Below are 14,370 nucleotides of genomic sequence, written 5' to 3' on the forward strand. Positions count from 1 at the left end.
TATACCTACATTGAATAGTCCTTTTTTGATGCAGTTCACAGCGTCTGCTATAAAATAAACGTTACAATCAAGCAGGCTGGACATGCTGTCCTTGTGGATTTAGGTACTGTAAATCTTAAATGAAAAGCCTTGGTTTTAAGAGGAGTGTTTTAGGGCTACCATCATCCTACTGGTATGATCATTGATTTGCATTGGAAATTATCATTACAAGACTAATAGGTTGTAATAGTGTGCTTTTAAATGCCTGCAGTTTGCAAAAACCTTGCCACAGGTTTGGTAAACAAAACTTTAGATGTAGATATAAAGGGGAACTCCGTACATATAGCAGATTATATTCTCGAAACATAAAGTTTGTGCTCAATGAAAATAAAATGATAAATAAATACAATGTCAAAGAAGAATCTATGCTGAACGAAACCTCATTTTACCACAATTTATCAATTTAGAGGCGTTCTGAAATAAATTGCTTCAACCCATTAATTGTACAGCAACAACTCTACATAGATTATTTTTACAGTACATTGTACTGCAAACATATTTTAACAGCTGATTTTATCGATAATGATTTGGAATGTATAGCTTAAACTTTTAATTTAAGTTATAATATTTTAAAAGATTCTATTATTTAAGTTTTGGAGGTTGTTTAGTTTGACATCAGTTATAGAGTATGTCCCTCTAGGCCAAAATTGTATGAAATTGGTTGTTAATAAAAGCTTTAATATATTTTAGGCAACTGCTGTAAAGAAAGGCAGAGGCCAAAGCAGTGCATATAAAATGAAAATGGGATGGCAGAACTACCGAGATGGAAAGTACAGAGTTGATACTGAAGCAAAAGGTGGATAAGCAAGCGTGATGTATTACACATTTGGGGAAAGTCTGGCAGTAGAAAGAATAAGATATCAAGCGCTAAGTAACTATTTCCCGGACGGAGAAAGTAACATGGACAGTGTGAAGGACTACGACTTGTCATTGGCTTAAGCATCAGGACAAGTGATTGACAGTTATACTGATGTTGACCAAAATCCATGCAGTTTCACAGAGTATTTAGGAGCTAACAGTTTGTATGCGTCACAGTGCCATATATACCTGAGATAAAAAAAAGGAGAACAAAAGTTTCATGATAAATGGATTCCCTGTAGAAAAGGGCGACAGAACTATTAACATAAAGTACAGCAAAATTAAGCACTCATTACATTCTGAAGAACAATCTGAAGTATTTTCCAATCAATATCGCGGTGCTTTAATGCGTCTGGGAGTCCAGAAAAAGATAATTCATGAAAGTGATCCGTTTGAAGATGGGTATGTGGTTTCTAGAACAGAAGTACAGAACACAGTCTTCCTAGAAAGAGATGGAAACGTTTATAATTGTTCAGAAGCTTCATCGCAGCAACATTTTGTATTGAATGGGCCATATCAATATTTAGTTTTTAAGTTGATGATAGTAATTGTTTGGTTCTTGGTAAAATGATAATAACATTCATTTAAAAATGGTTGATACACGGAAATTTATTTTGTAGTGGTATCAATCGTTGTTCTGTTTTCATTTGAAATTGTATACAACTGACATATATGTTGTAACCCTGTGATAATTATAAACATACAAACTAATTGACAATTATAGATGATGATGTAATTATTATAATAATGTTTGCTTCTTAAACACTTTTATCAATGTAAAAGGTTAGTTTTTTGTACCTGCCAAATGCTTAAAGCACATTTGTGGCATATGTTTATTTTTAGTGACAGTTCTTGTTCTATTTAGTTGAAAAATAATCATTTTGTTGAGTTTGCCTAGTTGAGCCTTCAGTTCTCACCCACATGGCAAAACTTGCTATGTTTTTAACTTTTGAATGAATACCCTTTTATTTGTATGTTGTATGTTGTAGGTAGTTACCCCAAATTGTTATCAATTGGAAATTTGACCCGAAGCGATTATTCATTGATGAGTGTAGATACCTAGCTTTGATTTTGTACTTTGATAAGTCACTGTAATAAAAGAGTAAAAGTTGTTACACTGACTTTGCTGCCTTATTTTTTAATTATACTTTTTAACAAACAACTATAACCTATCTATACGCCATCAGTAAGGGAAACAAATATGATCATCCATACTTTTCTTGCTGTTATTTGTCTTAAAATAGCAGTGCATAACTGAATGGTTTACCTGCTGACTGCACTGTAAAATCAGTGAAAATGCTTAATGCTCAGGAAAATCATAAGGAACATTTTCCATTTGATGGAAACAATTATTTTGCGTTACTTTGGCAACAGTAGCATAAGGGATGATACCAAAGTTGTCAAAGTACTGTACTACTATTTTTATCATGGAACCTGTGACCAGATATCAATTTCTTGTAACCAACTGTTTTTAAAAAATGTCGAAAATGATGGGGTTTCTCGTCATTGTTAATTTCAGCCATTTTAGCTCACAAGAGTTAGAGTTTTTTTTTAAAATAAACGCAAAATAAACAAAATATAGATGGTTTAAAGCTTGTCACAGACTTAGTGGATCAAACAGTAGTATACAAACGTTTGTTGGCCAGTTTATTTTAAAACAACATTTTAGATGCATAACAATTTGCATTGAAAACTGTTCAGAAATGAATAGAGCTCTGTGTTTAATTCAATAAAGAGAAAATCTGATATATCTTGATGCCTTTTTAGCTCATCTTAAAGGTGAGCTACTGTCATTGCGCACTGTGTGTCGTCTGTCGGTGTGTTTCTCAACATTTCCCTTGTGAACACATTACAGGTCACATTTTGTATCCCATCTTCATCAACATTGTTCAAAATGTTTATCTAATTGATTTTCTAGGTCAATTTTTAATCTGGGTTATCTGGGGTCATAAACTAGGTCACTAGTTGAAATCAAGGAAAAACATAGAGAACACTTTAAATGCTGTATTTTCAACTTGAACAACTTAAAAGTTTATGAGAATATTTGTGTGGATAATCTTTAGGTCGAGTTTGAATCTGGGTCATATGGGGTAAAAAATAGGTCAAATTAAAGAAAAATATTTTGAACACTACATGTTTTTTTTTCAGTTGGAACAACTTGTAAACTTATCATAGGTCATATATGTAGGTCAAAGTTGAAACATTGTCTTTTGGGGTTAAAAAGCGCTAAAATTTGATCCCTTCTGGAGAACATTTGGCAAGTTTTTAGTACTGCCTACAAAAAGCTCACATGGTTTATTTTCTAATTTCCTACATACGGTCTACTAAGATTTCTAGCAATGTTTATTCTAAGTCAGATTTGTCATGCAATCATCAATGTAGAATCAGAATGTTTCAAGAGAGGTCTCGTGTTTAAGTTCTTTTATTATTTTTTCCGTTTGACATTTGACCTGTTCTAACAATAAGTAAAGCGAACTCGAGATCGGCCTTGAAATTTTAACTGGCAGTTAAACATAAAAAGCATATACTTCTGAAAACTATGAACATCAATGTTTATTCATTAAAAAGTATATAAATTATTGTCTAATGTTCAATCATCTGGATTTGTTTCATATTCAATATCCTACAAATCAGCATTAACACCATAATCAGTAGAACCTGAAAGTTCTATTACATTTAACAACATTTTATTTCTGGTCTTCCAGTACAAGTGCATATGTCTACATGCTTCTGTGGTCGCACATTGTGTAAATTCTAGTGAATACAATGCGATAAAGTCCCGCTTGAAGAACATTCGCTAAATAAAATCGAAAGCATTTTGCATGAATAGGGTTTGACGTATCAATTCGTCCACGAGCTCTCAAATCCTTCAACGTATTCATCCACCTTGGTACCATAAGCCGTCCCCGCTAAACTGCAATTCTTTTCCTACTTCTTTTGGAGTAAATATGACACGGTGACGCCCGTAATAGTTACAACGAAGTATCCTCTTTAACTGACGGAGACCAAGACGTATGTTGTGGGAAAACAATTTGTGCGTACTTGAAGTCACCATGAAAGTACTGCGTAATCACTTTTAACCTGGTGCTTCCGTTTCCAGATGGCAATAGGGATGACACATTTGTTGATACAGGAGTCACTTTCAATAAAATGATAACGGCAAGCAGCAACGGGATCTCCATGTTTACGACCTTAAAAGAAATATAAAGAAATGAAATATAGCGTTATAAAAACAAAGGGCTGGGGCTGTAAACATGTAATATTGTTATCCACCACCAACAACTAAACATTATCGTTAGACAAACCTAACCCCTGCCAAGCAGGTATATTGCTGTCACTTTTAAAACTTCAACCAGAACAAAATGTATTGGTAAACTTTCTCAACTACTGCTTTTGACACCATGTAGTCAATAAAATGTAAAGCGGCACCATGATAAAAGTAACATATCTTAATGGTTTCAACTGTTAGCATGAAAATATAATAATCGAGATATAATATTTCTCGGAATGTTTATTGTATATAAATAAAAAATGACAATTACCTGTAAGCAGCTTTATCGAATTTGCCAATTTTTCTTTCGTGTAGCAACCTTTTGTAAGAGACCGTTGAATTCAAATACCCGCGTCTTATGTATTATGTTCTTAATTTTTGAATATTAAGAATTAAATTTTAAATATTAAGAATTAAATAATAAGTTTTAAGTTTTAAATATTAATTTCAAATGTCCCTCCAGGGCTTCCATAGGAAACACTGACTATTTGTATTTGTTATAACTATATTTAAGCAACTTAATATAAATCAGAACAAAAGTCGTTGATGATCAATTACTTTTTTAATACTCATTTTGCACGATGTGCAAATACCGGATATCTTATGTATCGGCAGACTTTTCTATTTAATCACACTTTGATTTTATCATTCATACCACAGCTGTCACCTCAACACTTCATTACGCGCAGATTGTCTCAAAGCATGTAATTTGTATGTAAGCGGACTCAAAAACGTCTTAAATACAATGTTACAAAAGGAAGTAAATAAATATGTACATACCAACGTGTGCATTGTACCATAATGGGTAATTTCTGCTGTGTATGTTACAAAAAGTTATATCACAAATCTTAAAGACATATTATGCCTTAGAAACAAATAAAATTTTACTTCTTGCAATAAATGAGAAATAACTTGTCTTAAGTGTAGCAAAATGTAAACAAAGTAGTACTTCAAATGACTTCCATACCAAAAACATGGTTATGAGCAACTTTTTTGATACTGTAAAAGTACTCTTAAAAAACAATGCTAACAAACTGCTGACCCTGTTAAATGTTACTTTACAAGAATCAGGATTAAAAATAAGAACAATTTTTCGACGAGATTCACAAAATCAAACATATCATGGACACAGATTTTTAAAACGATGCAATTTGTCTGATGTGAATCAGGTCTACAAATCTATAACTTAACATTAACAAACAATTTTGAATCCCTCATTTATTAATACATGTAGAATCTTGTTAACCATGGAAACCACATTAACAGCTGAACCCCATTAAGCCTTGAAATCCCTACTGTACTAGTATATACCACCTCCGTGCCGAATATATAACAAATCATTCTCCTGACACCTCCTCGGGTTCGTCTTTTCTTGTGGATTTCCCCCACTTCTGAGTGTATCACTGAGTTATTGTCGTTGTTATGATAATCACCACGAACTGTTGATAACGTTACCTAATTTTAAAGCCATATCGACTTACTTTAAAACGTTTATATTTTGTCAAGTAATACATGTAGAAGGCCATGGCTTGAACTTACAAAAGAAAAAATGTCAAGTAAATTTATAACATAGTCAGCAGTTGTTTAGGCATGATCCGATAGTTGAAACCCGAGTTTACCACACACACAAACACAAAATAAAATAAAATAATAAATAAAAGATAAAAAGAATGAAAAAAAAAATCGAAATCGGATACATCCTAACATGTCATTTTATCTACCCCATATTTACATTTGTATATCAATTACATTTGTATATATAATTACTGTTGTCGACGCATCGAACTGTTGTCTGTTTTCTTTTATTGTGCTGATTGTACGTATTGATTTTGGAACAAGATATATAATTCATATATAGTACAACAAAATCAATGGTGTCCAAATACAAAATATGTGCACCAGCTTTTGTCACATTGCTTATCAGTAGTAATTGTTTCTAAGTTGAACAGTAATGCAACATGTTGTATAGATTTTAAAACCGCTTTTAACTGGTTTGTCATTAGGAAATAACGCTGTGCAGTAAGAGATCTTAAATCCGCTCTATACCGGCTGGCATTTAGAAATAAGGATTCGTATGCAGGAGAATAAATACAACTATTTAGATATGGAAGCAAAGACCTTTTACTTATCCAGAAATAGCATACATTATTTATAGTGACATTTCAATAACACAGTAACATGTTTAAATATTTAGAGAAATGAGAAATGTTTCCAGTATTATAAACCTCTGGAGAATATATATGATATTTAGTAATTATCAAATTGAAACAAAAAAAATAATAATAAAAAAAAATACAAAAATAAAATGATTCCCATTCTGCTTTTGTCTTTAATGTAGCAAAAAGTCACGTTTTCAATTCACGGATAGGATGTCATTTAATATCTAAGATACAATATTTTATTTTTTTTTATATAAAAGCCATGTTTTTTCAATATGCTTGGTTTTAATAAGTTATATCAAATAAATTCAAACTCACTTGAGTATCGGAGTACACATTTTATTTTCTTGCGTAAAAGCCTATGAAACTTTATTGTGGTGGTTGTTTTGCCACTCGTGCCTGTACATGTGCACGAGCTGAAGTGGGAAAGATAGGCGGGAGAGATTACCAGTCAGTAAAGCCGGACATATTGTGATAAAATCCAGTAATACAATAAAACATGCAAAACCAATGTTATATAAATTATATAACAATCATAAAATTCAACCATAAATTCAACACTTACCAGATATTCCGTTAAAAGAGGTTTAAACTCCTCCATAACTGTCTCCTTTTTTATGCACGTCGTGCTCATGTTTCAACAATTAATTCCTGAAACAATCATGTTAATAGACATACAGAATCATGATGCGTTTTCTCTCAGAAATGTAACTATTGTATTTTCAATACATACATACTTGAGTCACAATATGTTATCTTAGTTCAATATCAGATGTTATATAGGCTCTATATTGCGGGAAGTCTATCAAATAACATTGATTTTGAATTCCTAACATTTTCCTAACAATAATAATGTCAGATGGAAAAAAGCTGTCTTACAATGAATAAGAATCTTGTGTCTTTATATGTTATAAAACACTTTATTACCATAACTAATAGTGTATGCAAATGTGCCTAGAAATGTGCTCTTATACTGTAAAGTGTTTGTTTCTCGCAAGGAAATTGATTTCGCGTTTATTTGGTGTGGAAACTTCAATATTATAACTAGTTCACCTTCTATTAGCTTTTTTTCATTGGAAAGAAGGGCTACGTGCTAACCAGTTATGATTCTAAAGTCCGTTGACAATTGGATGACGTTGCAGAAAGAATGCACAGGTGACATTTACAGTTGATATCTTGCGGTCCGAGTCAATTTGGCAAAATATTCAATGAAAATAAATTGAAACCAAGGAGCAACGTTATTATAACAACCACAGGGATGTTCACCAAATCAAAATGCCAAATACTAGTTGTTTGCGATCTAGCATTGTGTTATTTTAGAAACAAATGTAAACAATGGCTAAGAAGAAATTTTTTCCCCCAAACTATTCATTCTCCTCCTCGAAGCGTTAAAGTTAAATATAGATATATATTTCGATTCTGTAGACACCCAGATAATTCAGATAATTTATTTACAAAATGCACACGTCCCACAATAGCGGAAAACATCAACAGTATACTTACATAAATACATACAAACACACACAAAAAAAAAAAATAAAAAAAAAAAATAAAAACAACAACAACAGAAAACAAATAGTTGGAGTGCTTTTGATGCAGTTAATTAATTATTAAACAAATATACAAATGTTTGCCTTTTTATATTATATAAATGAATGTCAACAATGTTAAAAACTTTGAAACTGTTCACTTTATGACATTCTTCAATTTTCTGTGAAATCTTCTGATAGCACCATTTTTCTTTTCAGATGGAGGGCGGGGGACATGATCTTGCGTGGTTGCATCTGCTGATAAATGTGGAACATCTTCATTCTGGTTTGAAACTATTGGTACACGGGGAACATGTCCTTGTTTGCCAGGAGCTGCTGATGATTGTTGGACATACGTTTGCTTAGATACATCTGTTGGTGGATGGGGAACATAACCATGCGTGGCTGCAACTGTAGGTAGATGTGGAACATGGCTACGAGCGGCTTCATCTGTTGGTTGATGTGGGGCATACACGCGAGAGGCTTCAACTGTAGGTTGATGTGGAACATGGTCGCGAGTGGCTACAACTGTTGGTTGATGCGGAACATATGCCCTTGGGGGAAAAGCTGTAGGTGAATTTTGTAAACTTTCATCTTTGACCTCAATCTTTGGAAGATGCATATTATGTCCGTCTTTGAGTTCAATTTTTGAGAGATGGGGAACATGTGCTGCTGCAACTGTTGGTTGACATGACAAATTCAATCGCGCTTTTGATACTGGTGGAATATGTGGTAGAAATCCACATGCAGTTTCTCCTTGCGTGTGTGTACCATTTTTCTGGAAATGTTCAGCAGGCTTAGCAAATGGTTCAGGGCTCATTGCACAGGCTCTTATTCTATTTATTTCTGGAAGGAAATGCACAATATTATTATTTGATGTGCATTCATTTTCGTCTTCATCTAGATTAACCTTTTCTATTTCTATCTCCTTCAGCGAGGTGTTGTTTTCTTCTTGTGCAAGTACTTCGCGAATAGTGGCAATTTCTGTTGTGTACCAATTATCTTTCTTGAGCAGACGCTGCTTCCTCTTTTGCTCTGATTCAAGGGACTGCTTTGCTAATTCGTATGCTTCAATAACATCATCAGAAATACCTTCTTCGCTCTGTTTTGTTAGCTGCATTACTTTTCGCTTCATGAGCCTCCTTTTCTGTACTTTCAGATCTCGGTTTACTTCATCTTCGCAAATTAGCTGGCTTCGACAATTGCTAATGGCATCAGACTGTCTTCTTATTTGCGATTTGTAATCTTCAATTTCATTCTTTAAGTTCTGGATTTCAGATTTCTTTCGTATACACTCATCATTATCAATTTGCTGAGCAGATTTCATGCTTGCAAGGAGCCTAAGGAAAGGAAAGGAAATACAGATTTGAAGGAAAACAAAATATAAGCAAAATTTTCATACAGAAAACCGCCATATAAAGACCCCCTGTCATAAAAGGCTACATTTCTAATCAAACATTAATAGTGTAAAGGTACCTAATCTGAAGGCTCACTATCTTATTTCTCAAAAGCTTTCTTTATTTCCTGTTACAGTTACCCAAAAGTTAATATTTGGTCAATTACTTTTCCGTTGCTTTAGAAATACAGTGGTAGTGAATAGTGTTTTTGTGAAAGTCAAAATACGAATTTGTTGACATTTTATTACTTTTATGACAACTAATTTCACATTTAACTCCACTTACTCCAAGTCATAAGCACACACCATGCTATAAAACCGTTAATTTTACGTTATAAAGCTATTTTTTTAAGAAAAAAGTTTCTTTTCTAAGGCATTATTGCCTTTATCAACTATCTCCTTGAAAGGCCATTATCACAAAAATATATATTGAACTGATAAACAGATTTTGTTTTTGGTCATAAAACATGTTTCCAACATTTATTAGTTGCTTTACTTAACACAAGAAGAGCAGAATTAAATTATGAATGTCTTTTTTATTTCAAGCAAACACTTACTCTTTGTTTCTAGCAAAATTTTCTTTTTCTTGTTCGAGGTATCGTTGCTGGTTGGTCATGTACTTCTTCAAGAAGTGGATGTTGTATGTGTAATCTGCCCTGTTCCACTCAGCTGGATCTGTAAAAGTTTGATCATTAGTTTAAAATTCTACAAATGCGGGAAAACACACCGATAAATTTGACCACACAGTTTTATGCAGCAAAACGAGCGGTCGCCAATGTCGATCTATAGTCTTTTTAATTATGTGTCACATAGAAAACTCTTACCTCGACAAAACTTATATTAACTGATTTATTTTTTTCATAATAATAGTATGTTAGTGGTTGGCAATGAAATGGCGCAATTTTCCTTTTGGCATGCTTGCAGAATGTATCTACGTGCACAAGATAAATGTTAAAAATCTTCAAAATTTCAGCAATTTGAAAGACGAAAATTGCCTAGCAGACCATTTACATTTCGATCAACCATCAGTATCATTTTTTATTATCAATTTCTATAAAATAGCATTGATCATTAATCCATCCAATTATCACGTAAGATATAAGCGATCATGATTTCGATGCTTTATATAATTTGTACATGTACATGTATATTAATTTTCATATAAAGCCTCCAGATGAACCAACATATTTTTAGAAAATCAACCATGGGAGAAATGTTCTACATGTAATACTTTAAGAAAAGGGTCTAGCTCAGTAAGGGCATTTCATCATATTCTGATCTATTTTGGGGGGCAATTCTCGTAGACTAAGGTGCCGTTAGAAATTATTTTCCTTGTTTACTTGACAATATTTTAATAATCAATACATTTTAAAAATCTTCTTGAAAATCAGCATTAACCTTGAGGCATGATGCTTAAATGATCAGAACATTAAGAAAAGGCAAAGAAAAAAAGGAAGAAAGGAGGAAAGAAAGAAAGAAAGAAAGAAAGAAAGGAGGGAAGAAAGAAAGAAAAGTAGTCAGATAGTCAGACTATAAACTCCTGTATGCCACTCCTGTGTTTTTATGTATTTTTGTTTACCAGTCATCTAGTTTAACAATCATAAAATAAGCAGCAAGAGTTACCATCGCTGAATGTCGGTTCGTCTAAGAAGGTGCAGGTCTTGGAACACAAACTTCTGCACCGAGTATGATCACCACCGCCATCCGACGTCCCAAAGTCAGCACCTAGGTCGGTTTGTTGCCCCGACAACGGGTACCTGTAATAATGTAAAATAGTTTCGTTAAACTTTATTGCATACCGCTGTGGCAATTCTCTTAATCAATGCAGAATTAATTTTAATTCGAGTGTATATGCTTACAGACACACACTCGAATCTGACACTTGAACCAATCAGTACTGATAATCACTATCATTACAAAATATTTATAGAACATAAATACAGTACAGGTATTTTGAAGAAATACAGATTAGTCCTTTTTATACTGGAAAACTTATCGGCTGCCAAAATTGCAAAATAGAGAAACACAGAACCGCTTAAGAAAGCCCAACACGGCAAAATGAAAGAATACAGGTAAAGTTTGATTGAGCCTATTCATGGACCGTACTGGAAAGTGCAAGTTACCATCCACGCCAAAAAGAACCGACTAAGTTTCCGAGCCTTTGCTCTGGTACCAAGCTGACTATAGGGTTTTACAGCCAAGCTGACTGTAGGGTTTTGCAACCAAGCTGACTGTAGGGTTTTACAACCAAGATGACAGTAGGATTTTACAACCAAGATGACAGTAGGGTTTTACAACCAAGATGACAGTAGGGTTTTACAACCAAGATGACAGTAGGGTTTTACAACCAAGATGACAGTAGGGTTTTACAACCAAGATGACTGTAGGGTTTTACAACCAAGATGACTGTAGGGTTTTACAACCAAGCTGACTGTAGGGTTTTACAACCAAGCTGACTGTAGGGTTTTACAACCAAGATGACAGTAGGGTTTTACAACCAAGCTGACTGTAGGGTTTTACAACCAAGATGACAGTAGGGTTTTACAACCAAGATAACTGTAGGGTTTTACAACCAAGATGACAGTAGGATTTTACAACCAAGATGACAGTAGGGTTTTACAACCAAGATAACTGTAGGGTTTTACAACCAAGATGACAGTAGGATTTTACAACCAAGATGACAGTAGGGTTTTACAACCAAGATGACTGTAGGGTTTTACAACCAAGATGACTGTAGGGTTTTACAACCAAGCTGACTGTAGGGTTTTACAACCAAGATGACTGTAGGGTTTTACAACCAAGATGACAGTAGGGTTTTACAACCAAGATAACTGTAGGGTTTTACAACCAAGATGACAGTAGGGTTTTACAACCAAGCTGACTGTAGGGTTTTACAACCAAGATGACAGTAGGGTTTTACAACCAAGATGACAGTAGGGTTTTACAACCAAGATAACTGTAGGGTTTTACAACCAAGATGACAGTAGGGTTTTACAACCAAGATGACTGTAGGGTTTTACAACCAAGATGACAGTAGGGTTTTACAACCAAGATGACAGTAGGGTTTTACAACCAAGATAACTGTAGGGTTTTACAACCAAGATGACTGTAGGGTTTTACAACCAAGCTCAGATTACTTAAGAGTAATCAACAGACAATTAAACCATCAAGGTTTAGCACATTGGTAAGTTTAGAAAGGCTGATAATACAGGGTATCAAATAGGTGTACTTGCATAAGTTTTCATCAAATCCATTTTTTTTGTACTAAATAATTCCTTATAACATAACCTTGAGAGTAGAGCGCACTACTGGCCATAGACCTTTTTATAGTTAAATGTTGATTTTTTTTATAATTATTATCATAAATTATATATGGTCAGACTGTAAGTATGCTCAGGCAAGCCCGGTTTATAATGTGGTATAAGCACGTGTTTATTACTGAGAACATTAAAGATCCTCTATGTTGTAATTAAGGATGTAACATACAGTTTTAAGTGAAGTTTTATACAACTTATGTATATAATTATTTTTCTAAAACAAAATTCAAACATTCTTGAATATGTTAAACATGTACAGCGAATGGTTATATGCAGTATAATTAAACGTTAAAGTTAATGCATTCATTTTTTATTGAAAAAAAATAAAAATAACAAAGTCTTAGACTTTATTGAAATTGAATTCCTAATTACCTTTACCTCCCTTTATTTACAGGTAATGTTAAATTCAGTAATATCTTTACAAATACTTTTTTGAAACTTACAATATTGATACATTTTCATTTGAGCATCAGATTTATAATATAAAGCCATAAAAAAATTGCGTTACATGGTTTTTAAGATAGTTAAACCAATTCAATAATGTTTTATCGTAGTCAAACTAAAAATAAAAAAACATAATCTCTATAGAGCGGCCTTCTGTAGAGCAATAACCTCTATACAACGACCATATCAATACTCCCCAATGTAGACTGCACAATATATTTAACCTCTCTATAGCAACAACCTCTAAGCACCAACCAAAATCATTACCGCCAATAAGGTTGTTGCTCGACAGAGGTTTTGCATTTTCATAATTTGTTTGGCTGAGATTTTGTGGTCTACATTTATAGAAATATACTTAAAATATAACGAGCGACTCATTTTCATATACTTATATAGGTCATATGATATTAACGTATAAATGTATTATTATTTTTTACGAACAGCTGTACTCTTATGGAGTTCTAACACAATGTAATTATAAGTAAATCCGACAGAAAACTTAGCTCTACAAAAAACTTAAACAAATCAAGAAAAATATAGCTAAACAATAACTCACATGCAATTAGAATGTCTGTTTGAAAATTTTATGACAATGTCTTCTTTCAGATAAACCTTCTTCGTCGTTCTGGAGAGCGTTACTTCCGTTTCTAACGTTATAACGTTACAGTTTTTGAAGTCATCCATTTGTTACGTCATTGAATAAAAATCAACATTAAATGTATAGAATTGAATAATACATTCAATCTTGTATCGATATAATAAAACATAGTAAACGCAATGCACAAAAAGGCCCTACGTTATGGTCATATTCGGACATATACATGCATAATTATGGATTAAACTCACCACAGTGTTGGAGCAGTACCTCAAATAGCTTTCAGAAATCATGATCACAAGATAGGACAATATTTCGCCGGTTGTTACAGTTTGCATTCATTATAGTATATAAATCGTTGTAAACAGATGAGTTAGGCGTCTTGAAGTGCATTTCGGCGGGAGGAAAAAGCGAGGTTTTAGCATTTTATCATTCAAGCGCCTTGACCGGTATATACCGGAATACGGCATTTGTGTGCGCTCCAACACATTTTTAGTTTCACTCCATAATCATACCTTCCTAGAGTATTATTCATTTATGCCCTTCTTTCCAAATCTTTAACTGTGATTAATATTCTTAGAGCAATAGCTCTGATGTTTCTATTAATCAAACATTATTTAAGGATATTTCAGAAATATTTTTTTCAAACAAAAGTTATAATAGGATTAACTTAAGACTCGAATCTGTTCCCGGAACCAACCAGTACAACGAATTTCAGAATTCTTTATCATGTGGCAAAATATATGATTGTATTATAATTTA

General features: G+C 33.2%; 2 protein-coding genes across 2 annotated transcripts in view; both read right to left on the bottom strand.

Moving 5' to 3' along the window:
• LOC132713312 (solute carrier family 49 member 4-like) overlaps positions 1–7,130 on the bottom strand; it is a 29,502-nt gene extending 22,372 nt beyond the window's left edge. The window contains exon 1 of the mRNA XM_060695845.1: positions 6,893–7,130. Within this exon, the coding sequence (XP_060551828.1) occupies positions 6,893–6,961 (69 nt within the window). The 5' untranslated portion in view covers positions 6,962–7,130. The remainder of the gene's footprint in view (positions 1–6,892) is intronic.
• A 629-nt stretch (positions 7,131–7,759) lies between these two features.
• On the bottom strand, positions 7,760–13,697 carry LOC132713313 (uncharacterized). Its single transcript, XM_060695846.1, has 4 exons — positions 13,570–13,697; positions 10,876–11,009; positions 9,810–9,927; positions 7,760–9,196 (listed from the first exon to the last, which is right to left on the bottom strand). The coding sequence occupies exons 1-4, from the start codon at positions 13,695–13,697 to the stop codon at positions 8,014–8,016; spliced, it is 1,563 nt and encodes a 520-aa protein (XP_060551829.1). The 3' UTR covers positions 7,760–8,013.
• Positions 13,698–14,370: the final 673 nt, after the last annotated feature.

Source organism: Ruditapes philippinarum, unplaced genomic scaffold (assembly GCF_026571515.1).
Source record: "Ruditapes philippinarum isolate M1 unplaced genomic scaffold, ASM2657151v2 ctg4771_1_1_1_1, whole genome shotgun sequence".
In the NCBI taxonomy this organism is placed as follows: Eukaryota; Metazoa; Mollusca; class Bivalvia; order Venerida; family Veneridae; genus Ruditapes; species Ruditapes philippinarum.